The sequence below is a fragment of the Muntiacus reevesi genome, chromosome 8 (genome assembly GCF_963930625.1).
Source record: "Muntiacus reevesi chromosome 8, mMunRee1.1, whole genome shotgun sequence".
Lineage (NCBI taxonomy): Eukaryota > Metazoa > Chordata > Mammalia > Artiodactyla > Cervidae > Muntiacus > Muntiacus reevesi.
The window spans coordinates 6,283,275-6,304,308 of NC_089256.1; the positions used below are offsets into that span (position 1 = coordinate 6,283,275).

At 34.6% G+C, this 21,034-nt stretch overlaps 1 protein-coding gene across 5 annotated transcripts in view; it reads right to left on the minus strand.

The window, feature by feature from the left end:
- Positions 1-21,034, minus strand: part of U2SURP (U2 snRNP associated SURP domain containing) — a 49,782-nt gene that overhangs the window by 6,257 nt on the left and 22,491 nt on the right. For 4 of the 5 annotated variants that reach the window (XM_065942142.1, XM_065942141.1, XM_065942139.1 and 1 more), the window contains 13 exons: positions 19,306-19,410; positions 18,313-18,379; positions 18,069-18,232; positions 16,607-16,769; positions 16,124-16,203; positions 15,633-15,720; positions 14,471-14,593; positions 12,972-13,128; positions 12,054-12,149; positions 11,303-11,369; positions 7,415-7,574; positions 3,334-3,444; positions 761-879 (listed from right to left, as the gene is read on the minus strand). In XM_065942142.1, coding sequence (XP_065798214.1) covers positions 761-879; positions 3,334-3,444; positions 7,415-7,574; positions 11,303-11,369; positions 12,054-12,149; positions 12,972-13,128; positions 14,471-14,593; positions 15,633-15,720; positions 16,124-16,203; positions 16,607-16,769; positions 18,069-18,232; positions 18,313-18,379; positions 19,306-19,410 — 1,500 coding nt within the window. Of the gene's footprint in view, positions 1-760; positions 880-3,333; positions 3,445-7,414; positions 7,575-11,302; positions 11,370-12,053; positions 12,150-12,971; positions 13,129-14,470; positions 14,594-15,632; positions 15,721-16,123; positions 16,204-16,606; positions 16,770-18,068; positions 18,233-18,308; positions 18,380-19,305; positions 19,411-21,034 lie in introns of all 5 variants that reach the window. The other variant, XM_065942140.1, reaches the window with a different exon arrangement.

The window sequence follows — 21,034 nt, forward strand, 5'->3', positions numbered from 1 at the left end:
GTGATGGATTACTTTACCAATTAGTATAACTATGTTATCTTGAAACTATATGAAGAGTGACTAAGCCAAAATTTTTTAATTTGCATTTGCTTGGTTCTTATTAGGAAAAATCTCAATTCTAAAGTAACTTTTTCTACTAATCAGAGATTTAGGAACTGTGAAAGTAAGAAATAAAAACTACAAGAGAAATGATTTTGATTAGAAGACTTGAAGTGAGGACCACTCTTCAGCCTAAGTACACAATCTCCCTTAACAAACAGGACTGGGAGACTCAAGTTTACAGGTAGCAGCCTCAGCACAGAAGAAAAGCTTATATTGGAGGCAACAGGTAAGTGAGGACCACGTCTCTACAGCCTAAGTACACAATCTCCCTTAACAAACAGGACTGGGAGACTCAAGTTTACAGGCAGCAGCCTTAGCACAGAAGAAAAGCTTATATTGGAGGCAACAGGTAAGATCTAGCAAGCTGCTTAGTTATTTAAGCCTCAGGTTAGATACGTAATACTGTAACTGAATTCTTGCCCTGAACTAAGGCTAAGGTACCTTATGAACCATGTAAAGGGATGGTGTCCCAGGTAACTAAGCCAACTGCCAAATGCCCCTTTGCTCAGCTAATTCTGCCTTCTGCAGGCAGAAGCCAAACATGTTTATCACACACACAAAAAATATTTTTCCAATCTATTGGTTCCAGTGATGAAAATATTACAAAATGAAACATGATTCCAAAGCCTGCATGGGCATTAAATGAGAAATGTTATACCTTTCTTTCCTTGTTGGAGTACATTCATCTTTCTCCTTCTTGTCTTTGGATCGAGATTCCAATTTTTCTTTATCCTTCTTATCTCTTTCTCGTTCTCTTTCTAATTCCTTCTCTTTCTCCTGTTTTTTTTTTTTTTAAAGAAATATTTAGTCATTAAAAAATACCAATCTGGTTAATCTCATTTATGTAATAATATTTTCCCCTCTAGTTAACTATTTATAAAATTACTACTGAAGGTATACCTACTCTTCCAGAAAGCCGGTCAGCCAAGTGATTAATGAACAACTTTCCATATACCACTGCATGTAATTCTTTAAAACATGCCTATGAATAGTATTACCCTCATTCAAAACATGAAAAATGAGCCTTAGAAAGGCTCAGTGCCATGCCTAAGGTCATACAGGAATTAGGTCAGGATCTGAGCCAAAGCTCTAGAGTTAGGGCTCTTAAGAGTGCTGTCCCTTCACTTAAACAAACTGGAAAAACAATACGATGACCTTTCCATCTCAGACTACAATAAAGTTGTTAATAGTGATTCTAATTGCACAGCAAGTTGATTTAATCAAAGGAAAGCGCCTATTAAAGTAATATACTAAAAAGGAGAAAAACCTACTCACAATAAATGTCTAGTAAAAAGTCTTATTATTAATAGTGGAAAATAAGTATCAATCATAGTGGAAACTTATAAAAGTATAAATTATAAATCCTAATTTATAAAAGTACAAATTGACTACATGACTATATAATTATGTAAACCAGAAAAATTATTTGCTTATCCCCAACTGCTACAACTGCCACTTCTCACTTGAAATTATGACTGCTATTGATAATTAAGGGAGTAGCTACCGACAATGAACCCACAAAGCCAACTGAGCTCTTCAAAAACAAGAATTAAAAAACAAAACAATTAAACTTCTCTATGATTTGTATGCATCAAGAAAGCTAATCGATATCCAATGAAAAGCCCATACCAGATGCTGAAGAATGTTTTCTGGGAAGGGCCAGGTAGTAAATATTTTCTGCCGTGGGCTACAGTCTGTCAATTCTATAACCATAGTCCAAAAGCTACTACAGATAATACATAGGTAATAACTGAAGGGGCGTGGCTGTGTTCTAGTAAGTTTATTTACAAAAATGAAGTGATGGTCATAGACTGCTGACCCCTGGCCTACGCCTTCAAAAAACACATTCTTTCTTCCAATTATAACCATGGAGTGCAAGGTGACTAAAATGGTAAACATGTTACTACATCAGGGCCAGTGGGCACCTCAGGGTGCAGTCTTTAGTGCAAATCAAACACTTGCCACCCCATCCCCAAAGGGACTCAACAGGGTTCAGATATATAACATCTTTTTTTTTTTTTAAATCTCATGTATCTTTTTTCCAAATACAACTATTGAGGACAAATTTACAAAGTGATGTTGAAGAGACCACTTCCTCTGGTGATCTGCAGGTTACATTTTCCTGATTGATACTTCACAGGAATCAGACTACAGTTCACTTATGATATTTTATACATTTTAATAATAAAAATTAATGTTAACTATTATTTAATTCTTTGCATGTGTGATGCTAGAGGTAAAAATCTGCCTGCCAATGCAGGAGACACAAAAGATGTAGGTTCAAACCTGGGTCAAGAAGATCCCCCCGAGGAGGGCATGGCAACCCACTCCAGTATTTTTGCCTGGAGAATCCCCATGGACAGAGGAGCCCGGTGGGCTACACTCCATGGGGTCACAAAGAGTTGGACACAGCTGAGCGACTTAACACACACACACACAATTATCTAATTCACAATCCTGCAAAAACCGGACCATTGACCCAGTTTCCCTGAGTAAAAGCAGGCTTCAGTGTGTGCCCAGGCATGCACGGCAGAGCAGCACCAGGAGTCCACATGCTGCGCAGCGCCATGGCTGCTCTCCTACACCACTGCTCCCACCAACGTGAATAGCTTTGGATGACTTTAAGTTCCCTTCTGGTTGTTGCTATTTCTCTCCATCATCTCTCTTTGCAATGACAGTCAAGATGTAGGTAAAAATTAATAACAGTATCAATTAATAAAATTCCTGGGTTCTTTCAACAACTATCCTGTGGGCTTCCTTGTGCTAAAATACCCTGTAGGTATCTACACATTTTTTGATGTACCAGAATACAAGGTCCCTCAAAAGTTTAGAACTCATAGATGAGGGATTCTACCCCTTGCTGTTCTTCCTCGGACACAGTGGAACAGTAGTCCTAACTCCATCTCTGTCTGTGCTATTACTTAGCGCTGTTGGTCACAAATGTGACTTTCCATAGGACCTTCCAGTTCTGAGAGTGCGTCCTTAACAGCATGTTATGCTCCACTAGGATCCAAAATAAAAGAGCATGGTGTTGTTCTGAAACTGTTTTCCAAGCTGAACTAACTATAAGACATCAAATTCCAAATGTTCCTAATTATCTACCCATATTCAGCATTTATATAAAGGATATAATTTGAAATATTCTCTTCCTTAAATACACCAATATATCAATATTATAGGCAGTCAAACAAATAACTGAAAAATGCATAACTGCATATATTTATTCCTTACTCGCTGAAGAAGTTTATCTCTGTAGTGTTCTACTTGTTCCTGAAAGCTCTGGCCTGCTTTTTTAGGTCTTTTTCCAGATTCCAATTCATCTTGAAACTTCATAACTTTGAGCTGTGAAATAAGACATTTTTAAAATAAATCTTTTTATCATTATGGCTTCTCAAGCAGTGCTGTGCTCCTTTAAAAAATATTTTCTTCTTTGAAACATGTGTAAAAGAAGGAAAAACATAAAAATAGCAACATAAAACATAAAAACAGTAACTGATTAGGATTCAGTCAAAACATAACATCAGTGTATATAACACCCTAATCTGAAGGTCACTTGTCAGACAAGTCCAACTATGCAGAATTCAAGTGATCAGGCATGGACCCACATGCTCCCTGCACAGCCGCACAAGATGACCTGAAAACCAAGACCTGTGCTTCTTCCCCTGAGAACGTACCTATTCTTTGATATAATGAGACTGAATTTGGTATCTGGTACCCCAAATTAGAAAGGTAATGTTATTAAAGATAGGCATAACTTCCAACAAAATAAGACAGTCAGCAGAACACAGGGGATAAACAACTATTAAAATAATCAAAGAGAGCAGCATTCTGGTTATAAAGCTGTAGCTTGAAGTGAAGTTTCACTCTGTTTACAGGAGAGTCTAATCACTCGGCATCAAGACATCCAGAAAAGGTTAAACCATATTCAAAATGTACTTTTAAAGACACTAAGTATATAGTGATTTAAAAGAAAACAGAAAGATTTCCAATTCCATTTCTTGTAATTTATTCATATATGAGCACAGTTTTTTGTACAGAAGTATTCACTACAGCATTATTTGCAAAGGAATGTAGACCACCTATAGTTTATCAGGAGACTGCTAGCTGATTTTACGTATGTGTGTGTGTGCATTGTGATTGTGAGCAAACTAAATATACAGTGAATAGCATGAGGACTGAGATGATTCTGGATGGTACCACAGGACTATAGTCCCAAACCTGGAAAATCCTGTTTCACTTCAGGCGGTGAGAAGGAACAAACTTATCTGATGCAACTATTACAGATGTAAACTTCTTAACCTATTTTATTTCATACTGTTATGCCCTTTAAATGAACTAAATGCTACTATTTTACTTGTATTTTAAAAAATTAGACTTCACATATTTTAGGTTTTTTCCTTCACTACCAATGAGGCTTTCCAGTAGACTGGAAACAAGCCATAACTTCCATTCAAAGTGGTATTTTCAGTATGGTTTACTTCATGAACATTAAGTTTCCTGATTTCTGCCTCTTTTCTACCTAATTCTACTTCTATTATCAGGATCATTTATAATCAGAGCTTTGAGGTTCTCTTCTCTATCCTTAAAACTATTAAAAAGTCCTTGCATTTTGTGTGTGTGTGTGTGAACAGCTCCATTTAAAAAGACAGTAAGATGTTAGGTAAACGAGGGTGGGGGGTTGGGAGGAAACGCAAGTGTTGAGTTCAACTCTGTGTGAAGCCTCCCATGACTAAAACGGCTATTCCACAGATGTATTTGTGGCAAACCAGTTTAAAAGTTAAGCAAGCAAGAATCAAACAACTTGAATGTTACTCAGGAGAAAGGTATCCCTAGAGTGCCTTTTGAAATATCATTATACAATCCCTAGTTACAATTCCTGCTGATGTGGCCTAACTCAGGCACAAGCACAAGTCCAGGGTGCCCAGAAAACAGGCCACAAAGGATCCCAACTGCAAAGAGAAGAGTCCATGCAATGGTTTGTTGGCCATCTCAATATTTCCTTTCAACTTTCCTTTCAAGGAAGATCCCCTGGAGAAAGAAATGGCTACCCACTCCAGTATTCCTGCCTGGAGAATTCCATGGACAGAGAAGCCTGGAAGACTACAGTCCATGGGGTCGCAAAGAGCTGGACACGACTGAGCAACTAACACTTCCACTTTTTCACTTTCGTATACACATACTATATATATTGTAGTATACAATAAAACTAATTAGAACTTTATTCTTCGTTTACGGGATCGCCAATAAAAAGGTATTCACTGAATTCTAAACTCAGAAACTGACATTTGAATTGAGGGGCAGAGAAGGGACAGTACATGAATAAAGCTCATGAGCTCTGTCAAACTGGCCACCAGTTGTGGACCCTTACTCCACATGAATAAATCTTTGAATAAATAAGGGAAAAGAATAGATAGTTTTAAAACAAAGCCAAGCTCTACACTTTAAAATTAGATTTGGCTCACCATCCAAATCCCAAAAGAGTTAAGTAAATTGTGAGAGGGTAAGCCACTATGAGAGCAAGAAAGACAATCACTAAGTATCTAGCAAAGAGAGGCCAGTTTACCAAAGAGCATATAAAATAAGGGGAGGAAAAAATATATATATACATATATAAGGTGTGTTGGTGTATGTACGTGCATGTACAACACACATACTTACATATACAGTGTAGAATCATCCGAATTAACCAAAAAGTTAAATCACATGGTTTTCTTTAAAGTCAAGAGGAAAACAGAACATTGAGAAATAGTCTATTTCGGTATTTGTAAGAAGACAGTTCAATTATCAAGAAAATACATTTTTTCAATTGAACTCAGTCTTTGTTTCTACTCCAGTACTTCTATCAGGTCAGTGAGGCAGAGTTCAGGAAGACTGGGAGGAGTTCTGAGAGTTAAGAAGGGTCATGAGCAGCTTGAAAAAGGTCCACAGGTGAGTACATTCACTGAGATAACACAACACCTTATTTTCCTGAAAAATTTATAAAGAATGTATATGAATATATCTCAGGAAAAATAAATCAACTTACTAATTCTGAAAATTCTCTCTACTTATAACTGACATCATACTGATTCTGTGTAAGGTTGAAACAAAATGTTTTCTGTTTTCGGCTTGGTAATAGATACTGAGAAAGAGGTGGGCAAGAACTTGTACCAGCCCAATAGCTGATGGCGGAGAAATGAAAACTGGTAATTAATATGGTAAGGTAATGGTCTTCCCTAGTGGCTCAGAGGTAAAGAATCCACCCACCAATGCAGGAGCAACTAAGCCTATGCACCACAACTACTGAGCCTGTGCTTCTTCTCAAAAAGAGAAGCCACGGCAATGAGGAGACCGTGCATCGCCACTGGACAAAGTCCATGCAGCAACAAAGACCCAGCGCAACAAAAAACACATAAATAAATAAAAATAAAATTACAACATGGTAGGTATTGTAAGTTAATAAAGGAAAAGCACAGACACACAGTAAGCATATAAAATACTGTTAAATGAATGGACAGAGTATTACAATTCACTCCCATGTATACTTTTGAGATTCTGGACTGACTGCTACACTATTGATAACATTTACTGGGAAGGAGTCATCATCTGGGGGCAAGAAATAAGAAAGGCTCCCATTACAAAACCCTCCCCTCACTGACATGTCTGAATACCTTTGGAAATTTAAAAAGAGACATCACCAAATGAAACAGCATGGAGACAGAGAAGTCTTGAGAGTTTGGACTCTCCCTTCTTATTGTTAAGCCCCAATGTCTACTCTCTCCCCATCACTTGTGCAGGCACTTAAAAATCCCGAGTCTATTACAGTATGATGTATGCATAACTTGAATGTGCCAGAAAAGATTCACTTTTATTACATACTATGTATGCTCAAACTATGATGGATCTCATAAAGTGAGATATAATCTATTACACCAATATCTGCAGATTGTCTCCTACGTGCCAGGCACTGGAGATACAATCATGAACAGACAACAGACATGTGAAAGGTGCCTTATCCTCACAGAAATCACAGCCTAGAGGGGAATACAGACATTAAATAAGCAAGCAAGGGAAAAAAATCATAAATATACACAACATAATACATGTAAAATTATTAACAGATTAATATGGAGAAATAAGTAAATCCAGAAGGTTAAGAAAAGGGTACCAAGACAGAAGAGGCGCTTGATCTAAGAGGCCTGAAGGGAGACAGCAGGTATGCAGGTTCCAGACAGAGAGGGGACAGTGTGGACCAAGGTGTGATGCCAAGAGAAGCACAGTTTGGTGGAGAAGGTGGAAGAAGGTACAGTGTAAACTTCAATGCAATACTAACCTCAATTTCACGGAGTTTAGCTCGTTTTTCCTCACTCATTTCAGAGTACTTAGAGAACTTAGACTCAGTCATTTCTTCTTTGATTGGATTAGAGTACAAATGATGTTCTTCAGATTTGGAACTTTGAGTATCTTCTTCATCTTCACTTTCTTCTTCTTGACTTTGGAAATAAACAGAATACATTTATGTCAGGGCAACAAAGGGAAAAAAGCTATATTTCAGAGTCTTGGCCTTTTTTATTTTTCATTGCCTTAAAGCTTAAGTAATGTTAACAAAACATAAGAGGACAATTCATCATTAAAACATTCTTTACAAAATAATAGGCAATTTTATAAAACTCTTATGTTTTCTCCACAGAAAAAAATCTGTGCTTCAACATAATCACACTTCTAAAACTTCTGCTTATGTTAATGTTATTTTTATGCTTTTTTCTGCCAGAAACCTTCGATGCAGCAGTTAAATGAAATGAATAATCAATGATTTCTGTACTCTTTGTAGTTCAGTGATTTTATGATGGTTAATGTTTAAAAAGCCAAATGTTTACCCTTCCTTCAGCTGAGTCTATAAACTAGAAAATACATGAGTTTGAGTCAGTTTCTATGAAACAATCAACACAGCAGCAAAGGCCTTATCTATTAATAATTAACATATAACCCTAAGAATAAAACAATATATTAATTTTAAATATTAGCACATATTACTTCACATCATAGTTGATTATGAAGGTTGGATTGGTATGTCAAATAAAATGAAAAACTAACTACCACAGCTAAGGATACAAAGAAGAAAAATTCTCCTGTTCTTCCAGAAGCAATCTAGTGGAAACAGACAAGCAACTCTGACAAGCTGCTCATCATGGCCAGAATAGGATTAACAAGTGTTCCTCAATGTTCTTCAAATACAAAGAATGAAGTGACTTAAAAAAAAAGAAAAAAGTTGTATGCTCCAAGACTGGGCTTTGTGAGTGTTAAATTTTAAATTTGAGCAAAACAAGTGTTCTATGTACAAACTAATTCAGAAATGTTTATGTATATTGAAACAAAATGCCTCATAAACGATATGGTGATATGAACATGATTACCAGCATAGCCTAGAAAATATGTCATTTTCTCTTTAGTATTTGAACCTGATAAGCCCTTATATGTTGGTATTTGGATACTAACACTCTACCATGAATAAGGAGTCTTTTAGCATATATTTACAACTATTTGTAACAACATAAAAACAATTATAACCATATTCCTTCCAAATAAAATTTTAATTATTTTAGAACCTGATAATAGACACACACTGAGAAAATTTTAAGCAAAGTGGATAACAATAGAGGATATACTGTTTGCCTTCTAATTTCTCATCTGCAGAATACTAATAAAATACTTTTCAAACTTTATACTCTCAGAGCCCTACAAATCATTAGTAGTACATATAGGCATAACTCAATACAATATTTACATAAGGAAGAAAAACAGAAAAAAGTCAAAACCCAAGATTTAAAAAAAAAAAAACTCTTTTCTGAACTAAAATTTACATAATATTTCTTCTTAATTTGTCAGAAACTTCCTAAACACAGTTCTTAGCTAATTTTTTAGAACACAAGAATTTCTTGTCTTATGGTACAAAATAGTTCTACAAGTGCCTCACATGCTTTTAAGTGGTTAAACTGTGTGTGTGTGTGTGTAAAAACAGATGTTTACTGAAGGATTATTCTGGAAAGAGCCAGTCAATAAAGATGCAAAACAGTTAATGAAATTGTGTGACATATGAAGTGAAGAATGCTTAACCAATTGTCTGTTATTGACAAATCCAAAAAAATTCAAAAAAATTTTTTTTGCAATTCTAAATATTCCTTGATAAACTTCCTTGTACACTTATCAGACTACCTGCTTTCAACCAAGATGAATACAGAGCAGATAAACGTAGGGACAGACATGAAATAACAACACCCATGATACTTCAATTAAAAAAAAAATGTGGGTCACAGAATAATATGTAAAACATTATATAATTTATGTTTTAAATTTATGTATGTTTTTATACAGAGGAAGAATCTAGGAAACTAGAAACTAAATACCAATCATGTTATTGAAGACTTCTAAAATGAACTACACTACAGATGATGATTTTAAAAATATACATACTTTACAGTTATCATTTAAATTTTCTAAGGCTTAAGCAATCTGTTCTAAATGGCTTTAACTTTAGCTCTTAGTTACCAGTTCTAGGTTCAGATCTCAGCCCCAACTTGTTCTTTTACTTTTAAAGAAATGGAAATTCAAGACTCTAAACCCATAAAGAATTCATTACAAATGAAATTAAAGTACTATTTCGAACTTTTCTGCAAAATACTAGTGATACATACATACAATATTTAAGCCAGTCTTCTGCCACAAATACAATAAATTACTTGTGTCAAAGAGCAGCTTCTTGGTAAAAAGGTATTTTTGGACTCAGCCACTAGAGAGCAGTAGTGAGACGCAAGAAAATTTCAAGAAACAGAAAACAGAATTTAAGTTATTTTCCCCCTATTTTGCACTTTCATAAAGTTCTTTTTTTTTATTATGACTTATTTGGAACTCCTAGGAAAAGTAAAAAATATATATTACACTCGTAGTGATCCGTGCTTCCCTGTATGAATGTACGATTACCATCAACACAAATGTATACGCATTTCAAACATTAACATAAATAACAAACTTACTGCAAAAATTTAGTATGCTTAGAAACAATACCACTTGAACAATACTTGAGTTCTGCAAAGGCTTTTCTACCCTTTATTTCCCTTAAATTAATTATTTTATAAGAACAGGTATTCATTTTAAAAAACAGTGATCCTACCATAGTGAGAGATGTTAACTAATGATGGGATTGCAGACATAAAGATGCAAACAAGTTGTACTGTTTCCAATTCCTGTACTTCTAAACAGCCTCAGTCAGGTATTTCTGACAGCCAACAACATCTATATTTTACAGATATGTTGTCATAATGATTGCTGACATGTTCTGATCACACTGTTTCTGGAAAGACACTACTGTAGACACGTTTTCTTCATCATATCAAACTGTGTTTCCACAAATGCTTATCAATCATATTTCCTTAAATTTAAATGCTAGTAATATCCATTTATTAGATCCATACAAATGCTCAAATTGTGCTGGGACATAAAGGGACTTTTCCTTTGCTTACTCTTCCATTTGAAAACAAACAAACAAACAAAAAACCCAGAAACCTCTGCTTTGTGTTCTTGATGCCTTCTCTTTCCCTATTAAAAAACTAATTAACTTCCTTTGCATTGATTTGAAAAGGTGTCCAGTGTTACCAAAAAAACTACCAACATAAACTTGCAGAATCTGGGAGTAGGAATTCCTATTGCATTCAGTGCTAATCAGCAAAATTGAAAACTATAATAAATTTTCTATATGATGAAAGTAAGTGGTTTACACTTTTATTTTTTTTTAGTTCTTCTGAAGTGTGTACATTTAAATAACAAAAAGAATGGTCAGAATGCATTATTTTTCTTAGCAATGTACATTCCAAAAGAGCATAACCTTCCCATTCCCATTTTAAAAATCACCATTTTGTAGAGCCGAAAGAAGACTTAAAGATTTAAAACAAATGCAGTTAACCATTTAGTAACTACAATGTGAGAATGTATAACCTAGCACAGGAAAATAAACTCAAAAGCAAAGTGAAACCAGATGCATCAAAACCAGAAAGCAAAAGCTCTTTACTCACTAGAAAAACAATGAAGAACTAAAAATGATCCTCTTAAAACAAGCTTTTTTAAGAGTTAAGTTTTCCTCTTCCCTATTATTCAAGTACACCTCTTAATGAAAAAGAGACTGTATATGCAATAAGAAACTGAATATATTCTAAACCTAGATTCTTACTTTTGATTTTCTTCTTCTTCTGATTCTTCATGCTGGTCAAATAACTCCCATTTAGAAGTTGTTACAGCTGAATGGAAGGAAAAACAGGATGTAATTCCATAAGGTAAATTAGCATTTTGCAGCAGCACAGTAGAAGCCTAGCTTTAGAACTGAAAGCTTATATTACAGAAGTTATCTACATTTATCTTTTCTTTGAATAGCCATTTCCATGTACTAAATCTATTTCTTTCCTCACACCTACACTATAATTTTATTCAAATTCAGGAAGTAACAAATAACAGTCCTCTTTGTTTCTGTGCTAGATGCTAAGATTTGTTTCATTAGAACCTACAAAATACTAAATTAACAATAACACTAGGATACATGTCCAAGCAAGTATGAAAGGCAGATCTAAACTGCATCTAATAAATCAAGCACTAGAGGAGACACAGTGATTTGGATTTTCTGAAACTGACCTCTAAATTTCCAAATAGGCATCCCACCTACATTTTCTACGGACTGGCTCAACCTGAAAGGTTTTCAGTGATTTCTGATTACTCCAAGCATTCAAACTGAAGGATCTAAGAAAACTCTAACAGCAACAGAAAACTTAGCCACTAGAAATATAATATGGTAATACTGGGTCTTAAGGTTGAAACATGTTCTAAAACACAAAAGGAAAACTATACCCACACACACTCCCCCCCAAAGTTCAGTAAAATTTTAAGTACTCAATTTTCTAAACATTTGCATTTACTGTACTTTAACTTACCCTGTGCTTCCAATTCAGATTCATCTACAGCTTCCCATTTTGATGGGGCAACTTTAAATATAGGCTCATTCTTCTTTGAATCTTCAGTTGCATCCACTAAGGAAGAAAAATGAGCCATTAACTCTGACTACTAGACGATGACTTAAAGAGCTCATGAGTATTCGCTATATTATTAAAAAGCAAAACTAAGTAAGGTCACACACAGACTACTAATGCTAGTGTCAAGAATAACGATTATGACTATTCCAAGTTCCTGCATCTGAAAGCTAAGTTTTAAATATCAATGTAAGTAAAAATAATATATATGTGTATATATAAAACACAACCCAGAACATACAGGTAGTTACTTCAAGCAAATGGAGAAGCTGAGGAAGTTAAAAACCCTTTAGTACCTTTATCTAATTATTTTTTAAAGTATAAAATTCATATTATTCAGTATTTTAACATAGAATTCAAATGTACTGAAGAGGTACACTAGGTATCCTTAATTCAAAAAATTATTTCAGGCAGCTAGGAAAACAAAGTATAAGTTATGAAAACTAATAATAAAAACAGAATTGATAAAACAAAATACTTGGGATTATGCATACAACTGAACATAAGGTTTTTGCCTCTGGTTTCCTGACAATTAAGACAGGAAAAACTTGCTAGTATTTTAAGAGGCTGACTATTCCACACACACACACACACACACAAAAACACAAACATGACCAGAAAGAGTACGCTTTTCTTTGTATGCTTAAATGTATTGCTGGGTATGTGAATTCTGAAAAGTCAAAAATAATAGATAGAAAAAAGTTAGTAACTGACATCTTACTCAGAAATTATAACCTTCTTAAACATCAGCATGTGCAGAAATGAAGAGATTTTTAAACAAACTTATTAGCTAGATTTAATGAGTTTGAAGTCTGAACTCACAAGGCACTCCATCAAGATCATCATCAAGGCTCTTTATAGGGACTCCATCAAGGTCATCAATAGGAGTAGCATCAATAGGAATTCCATCCACATCTTCTAGAGGGGCACCATCCAGCTCTTCCTCAATGGGGGCACCATCGAGGTCATCTGGTACATCCTATAAAAACACATACTATTGTAATATGTTCTTTTGTGTGGAAAGTCCTATCACTAAAACATTAACTGCAATCCAGTATAAACCAAGTGGGCTTCCCTGGTGGCTCAATGGTAAAGAATCCGCTTGCTAATGGGCAATGCAGATGTGATCCCTAGGTCAGGAAGATTCCCTGGAGGAGGAAATGGCAACTCACTCCAGTATTCTCGCCTGGGAAATCCCATGGACAGAGGAGCCTGATGGGCTACATACAGTCCATGGGGTCGAAAAAACAGTTGGATAGGACTTAGCAAAGCAACTAAACAACAACAACATAAACCAACCAGCTGAAGAGTCACATTCCCAAGTACAAAGTGCAGATATAAGAATAATATATTCTTATCATCCAGTCTGACAAAGAAGCAGTCATCTGAACAATATTTATCAAATATTTACCATATACTTAATGATGCCAGGTATCATATGAGGCACTAAAGATACAATAATGAGTGAAAATGAGCTTTGGTCCCTTAGTCCCTCCTGTCATAGAGCTCAGCAGAATTTGAGGGGCGCAGGGGGGCAGGGGAGTGAAGAAGCAGCTAGGCAATCAGATAATCACAACAGTGTAGGATGACTTATACAACAAAGAGCTGCACTGTATTATTAAAATGTATAATAAGTAGGTTCTACCTAAAGAGGTCAGACAAGGCTCAATGAACTTATGCTCAAACTGAGATCTAAAGGGTCTAAGACAAGAGAAGTTCCAAAAAGAGGAAAGAACACGTATAGAGGTCTACAGTAGGAGAAAACGTTGATATTAAACAAACTGAAACAAGGACCATGCAGTTCAAGTAGGGAAGCAAATCAAGAGAGTATCTTGTAGAAGTGAAAACGAAAATACGATAGATGGATTAGGATGGTGAAAATGAAGATGAAGGATTCAAGAACTACTGAGGAGGCTTAAAAAAAAAAAAAAAAAAAAACCAGAACAGTGATGAACAGAATCTGCTACCACTGTGGTACACATCTTTTCAGGTACATATTTACTTACATAGGTATCTTCAGTTTAACAAAATGAAATTGTGCTGCATATTTTGCTCTATTACTTGTTTCTTTTTTCTTCTACTAATATACAATAAATCTCTTCATGTTATCAAATAAAATGCCAGTTATCAATTTTTACATAAGGATACAACACAGAAAATTCTACATAATTTCAACTCCTGGGCTCCAACAATTCCAGCAACAAAAATCCACTATTTTGTGGTAAACAGACAACATATTTTCCACAAAGAAATGTTACTCCTATCTGTACCTCCAAAGCATCCCCAGAAATAAATTTTAAGATAATCAGACAAATACCTACCTCTGCTTCCTTTTCTTCAATAATATTTACAAGTCCTAAGAAAATATTTTGTAGTTTGATCAAAAATGGTTCTGGATAAATTGCCCAATCTTCCCATGCTCTAAAGCAGGTCATTACCCGTTGCTAACAGGAAAAAGACAATGAATTATTATTCAGGACAATATGTATCAAACGCCATTTCATAATGACCACCACAATTTGCTGAATTTCCATCACAATTTTCCTTTAAAGCAATATTCTTTTTAAAATTTAAGGAAAATAACAGTTTATCATTACAATATTTTTTTATCATTACAATTATTTTTTTAAATCAATGTTACCTCTCAATTAAAAGAGGAAAGACACTAAGAATAAATATAATTAAAAAAAAAAAAAACCCAGTAACTGCTTGCTCTTGGTCACCTAAGCTCAAGTTCCCTCCCCCCAGAATGATACACATTCTGGGACACACTAGCCTAGAAACTAATGAAAGCTGGATACAAGTGTAGCCAAGTTCTGATCTGAATTCCTTTATGGTCTGATGAAACACTTCTTGAGTTAGATTAATAATACCTCTCTCTGTCCCATCCTTAAACTCTTCTATAATCTCTGTCTTATGGTCAAAATTTAAGATGAAAAAATTTTAATGGAGTTGTTTGTTTGAATCCCCTAATGGTGGAGTCATTGGGAATCTTCCCAAGCTAAAAATTTCCTTAATGAGTGTTCTGCCCATGGAAGTATATCTATTTTTTTTAACTATAAGTAAGGTATTTTGTTTGGCTTTTCTTAACCGTTGGTCTATAGCTTCAAAGTTTAGAAAAAAAAAATTAGTAACGGAATATACTTTCTAAACATGAATAACTAAAATGTATACTTCTAATCCAGCCGAATTATATATACTACTACAAAACAAGTGATCTTCTGAATGTCTTTTGTGAAGACTAATATTTTATTAAAATGTTTAAAAATAAACCAGACACCCAAAACAGTACACATATTTTAAAATTTCAGACTTTTTCCAATACTGAAGGAAAAATGGTGGTAAATTTTAAACCAATAATTTCTGAAACATCCAAGTTATGTCTTACAGTCGTCTTACATACTCTTAGCTCTCCAATGTGCTTCCCAGACCCCATATCCCATTTAAAACACTAGGGCAAAAATAACCAAACAATAAACATACCTTAAAGTTTTCAGACTGTAAATGGCCTTGAATTGTACGATAGGTAGCATTGAGGTCTGAAAATATCTGACACAACTTTGTTTCAAAACTGAAATTCAAATAATATATTACTTTAACTCCTATTATTCTGAATTTTTCTTTTGCAAAAGCCCCCACAGAGTCTTAAGAACTAGTTCCCTTGATTAACAAGGAATTTTACATCTAGGTTACTTTGGGCCATCTAGTCCAACCTCTTTGTTCCATAAAATAGGGAACAGAAAAGTTAAGCAACTTGTCCAAGGCAGAAAAAGGAATAGCAGAGCTAAGATTAGGGCTGATATCTCCAAATTTCCCTTCGAAGCCAGTTCTTAAAGAAAAGCTTCCCTAATTCATAAAATAAACACCAAAAGAAAATGTCAGGAACTGAGCAAGAGTTATACTACACTCTTTTCTGAGCTCCTTACCCCTAAACATTTTATTTTAGGCATATCACCTTACATCGCTATACTTACAATTTTCTATAATAGGAAGCATTGGCAACTTTGGCTGAAGAGTTGTATAAAACATCAGAAACCAAATATAATCTGGCAATCTAGAATACCAAAAGATAGCATAAAATGGATTAAAACTGAAAACCAACAGCAAATAATGTAGCTAACAAAAACTCCACACTGATTTTTTTGAATCAACAGCATAAGGCCAATGTTTAGCTATAATTTAATTATCACTAATTAGAAGAGTTTTAAGAAATTCATATCACCAGAACCATGACTTTGGCAGGAATAAAAGCTGTAATTCATTTACATTTCAACCTGTTGATAATTTGGGTCAACTAACCTACGTTTCCCAGGCAAAAGGAAAACAAAACTACATGGGAAAGATTTCTTCAGTCAAGTTCTTGATTCGAAAATGAAACCAATTTCAATCAAAGCAGAAGTCAGCTATTACCTCTTTTTCTTAATTAAATGCTCCATAAAGAAAAATCACTCCCATACCTTTTTGGGAAGGGGTGTCTTTAAGATGGACAAGGACTCCGTAATGCAATCCACTATTTCTTCAGCAGCTTCAGCGTTATTAAGACAGAAAACCATTGCATCTCCAATATCATTTTTCCTTGGAGTTAGCCCCCGCAGAATTTCTTCTAATTTGTCTCTCTGTCTGAATACACATTTTTTTTAACTTGTAAATATTTATAGACAAATTTTAAATACTATTACAGTTTCTGCTCACAAACTAATTTCTTTAAAACCCACTCAGATAAAATTCTGAAGGCTAAATTGTGTTAAGTCTGATTTGCATTACATACTCCAAATGTGTTACGGTTTTTTAAGAACTTAAATGGGGAAGAACACTTTTCCAAGAACAAATAAATTACTTACTTCAGTGACTTTCAGTTTATAAATTAAGTAAATTAAAATTAGTTATTTTTTTTCAAGAGTCCATGAGAACATCCCAGTTCTATTACCCCATTATACTGAAAAAGAACCTTCATGCTCTTCACTTTCCTTTGAAGTCTGTTACTTTAGCACATCCGCATAGGATTAGGACAGGCTAAAGCAAGGGTTAACAAACTTTTCTTGTAAAGGATCAGACAGTAAATATTGAGGCTCTGAAGGCCATTCAGTCACTCAACTCTGCTACACTAACACCAGAGGAACCACAGACTACAAGTAAAAGAACAGATATGGCTGTGTTCAAATAAAACTTCCTTTACAAAAACAGGAGGCATCCAGATTTAGCCTATCTATGAGCTTAAGTATATGCAGATCCCTGGGCAAAAGTAATGATGAACATACATCTATAGAACCAAATATACTCTCAAATTATATATACTCTCTATTATCAATGCTCTTACAAACAATGCACCAATGCAACTATTAATAGCTTTAAGATTTATAGGCTAACACAATGAAGCTAAGTATCATAGCCTTTTTCCCCCCAATCAGGAATACAGAATTTCCTTTGAACATTTCAATAGTTAAATTTGTTTCTGCTTCTTAAACCAAGCTAACTGCACTGTAGCAGTGCTGAACACTAATATGTTTCCATGGTGGCCGCACACTGCACTTCTTAGAGCAGCTTTCTGCATGGCCATCCATCTCACTTCATTAAGTCATACAATAGTTTTTCCTCTTTATGCTGCACTCAGAGAAGGAACAATTCTAAGGGCCCTGAGATAACTTTTGTATGAATATAAAGTATTCCACTGCTAAAGTGCCATCACTTAAGAGATCGTCATCAATTTTTATCAGTAAGAAGAGGTCAAGTTCAGCAGGACACACATTTACGCTTGCCAAGATGTTTAAAATGAAAATGCATATGTTAAGACATGTAACTATTTAACAGTCACAAATTCTAAAGCCCATTTTATTTTAAGGTTAACCCATCCTGCTCTACTAATTAAAGTGACCATTAAATCATCTTTCTGAAAATAAAACAAGGGAAAAAAAATCTTACTCTTCCTTAAGTGCTCCCTTTTTACTTGGCTCCTCTACAAAAGCTTCTGTTTCCTGCTCTTCTGACATCCCATGCAAATATGGATTTAATGGTGGTGGCCTCCAAAAAGATCCATTTTTGAACATACGAAAATCTTCCGTCCGCCACTTAGTTGGAGAATCTCCCTAGTGAGTGTCAAGAATGCTATTAGAAAGGTCCAATACCTCAGATTCAAAATTAACAAAATAACTGATTATATACATGCCTGGAGAATAGAATAAAGCTTCCACCTATAGTAAACATGGGCTGGTGTCTGGTTTTCAAATAAGAATCTAAAACAGAAACAAACAAAAAATTAAACATCACTTTTTTTAATGCAGAACTGCCTTCAAGTAAATAAAAACAAATGAGAAATTTTATTCACCTCTTTAGTTCTAAATTAAATCAAAAGCAAAGATCCCTGAAAAGAAATCCTCACCCTCACTCCAAACCGTTTCTTGACTGACATTAACACTCAGAAGGTACATATGCATCATGCTGAGTCTTACGATCAGTTTTATTGAACACTCATATGTCAGGGACTGTGTCTGGCAATGGAAAACTCTTCCCAAGATGTAATTTCAAAAGCAGCAGTTTTTAAATGACTTAACTGTGAATAGATGTTAGATATCATAACTATCCAGAAGATAAGTCATTTTCTATAAACCTCATTTATTCTACCTTATCTTGCTTATGACTCTTTCAGTGAAAAACAAAATTTAAAGTATTTTCCTCTGAGAGAATGCTAAAAACAATGTTATCTAACACCTGTGGCCATAATACAACTCTGGTCAATAATGTGTTAAAACTATCCTCTCACCCCATTATAAAAATAACCTCATACTTTCAGGACTTTATTCTTGGAATATTTTTAAAGTATTTTAAAAAAGCACATCTGAGGATAAACAGAATGTGGAGGGTGTGTGTGTGTCTGTTCATCCAAAGATGAACCCTGAAGACATATGCTAAGTGAAATTAAGTCAGTTTCAAAAATACAAACAAGGTATGACCCCATGCAGATGAAGTACCTAGAGTATTCAAAGAGACAGAAAGTAGAAACGTGGTTGCCAGAGGCTGAGGGACCAAAGGAATGGAATTACTGTTTAAGGGGTACAGAGTTTCAGGTATGAAAGCTGCCACTGAACTGTACATGTAAAAACAGTAAATTACAAGGGTATACTACATGCAGATTTTACCACAATTAAAAAAAAATGCATACCTGAACATAGGATTATTGATCTCTCTGTTCATAATCATAGCTTCAAACATTGGCCCTTCACGTACAACAAACTCTATCATTCGATGTATCAGGGCGAGCAAATTCCTACAACAACAACACAGTTAAAGAAAATGGATTCAGACCTACCACTATATAAAACTACACTTGACCTAAGTTACTATAATTGTGCAGAAAAAGATTGTCCTGCTGACTAATACAGAATTTATACCAAGAAAGTAATCTGGAGCATATGTTAATATACCTTGTGCATTAAGAGGGAGTAGGGTAATGGGGATAAGGGAGTGGGAGGGAAGGGAAGGTGGGGGTGGGAGACCACAACACAGCTTCATAGCAATAAAGATTTCAATTTCTAAATGCCACTTAACTTTATTTTTCAAATACAAAACATTAAATTATGAGTCACAACTAACTGGAAAGATGCAAATATATAAAATCAGTAACTCAGAGCTTATATGTTATCATAACCATCTAAACACTTACACACTATCTCAGTTTTAAAAGAAAACATTTCTAAGCCAAGCACTTTTCTGGTGATATTGAAATGTTATAGACATGACTATAGTTTGTAAAAATGCAAAACTAACAAGTTTAAGGCCTGATTTAAAGAAAAAAATCCACCCACATCCTGTACTTTTCTGGTACACATATAGCAGATGGAGTTTTTATTGAATCTGACCTTTAATGAGGCAACATCCCTTTGTATCACACGTCAAACTAGTTCACATAGTTTATGACATGCATAACTCTGTCTGTGTGTTATGGATCAATAAAGCAATTATACTGCCAAAGCCTTAAACAAATGGAGTCCTCTTTTCAAAATGTTTCAAAATACGGGACATGATGATATTCCCTTCCCGTTTTTCGTAACAATTACGTCCCAATATTTAAGCAAAAAATAAATATACGTAACTTTTTAGTTGTCGTTTTGTTGACTGGGTTTATAGAAAGTCTTTATTTTAAAAATCTGATACTTTATGAGACTCCAAACACAATTTCAGACATTGATTACAATGCCAGGAAAAAATAATTCAGTTTATTACAGCTACTTCTGATTTCTCATTTTATTAGGTGCCACCATATAAAGCTGGCAAATAACAATTGGGAAAAGCAAAAGGATATTGGCTCTTGGTACAAGGCACACACTAAATTACACCTTTAGCATTCCCAGCTCAAATTAAAGGTTCATATAACTGCCAGAATATAAATTAAATATATAGTTATAGAATAAGACATTTTTTAAGACATTTGCTCTGTAAAGCCCTGCTTCAGAGTACATGAACAATAAAATAATTTATCTCATAGTAATCATAATTATTTTCTCAGACAAACCTACTTAAGAGGACATTAAAATCTCCATATAATGAAAAAAATCACATGGAGGTTTAGTAAGTGTTTAACACCGGGGGAACAATATATTAAAACTATTAATTCAACCTCATATTGTTAAAACCCCCAAAACCCTTAATTTTAAATCTAAAATTTATTTCTTTCGCAAATGCTACTAACTGCTCTGCAAATATGCAGTTCTTGATATCCAAATGAGAATGTATTCTCAGCATCCATACAGCTAATGAGTGTTTTAAAGGAATGGAGGTAATGTAACGTAAAGTACTGATTCAGTCCCAAAGCTCCCACTGGTATGCGTCAAATTAAACTGAAGGGAAATTTTGTGTATCATAATATATAAAACTAATGACTAGGTGGGCAA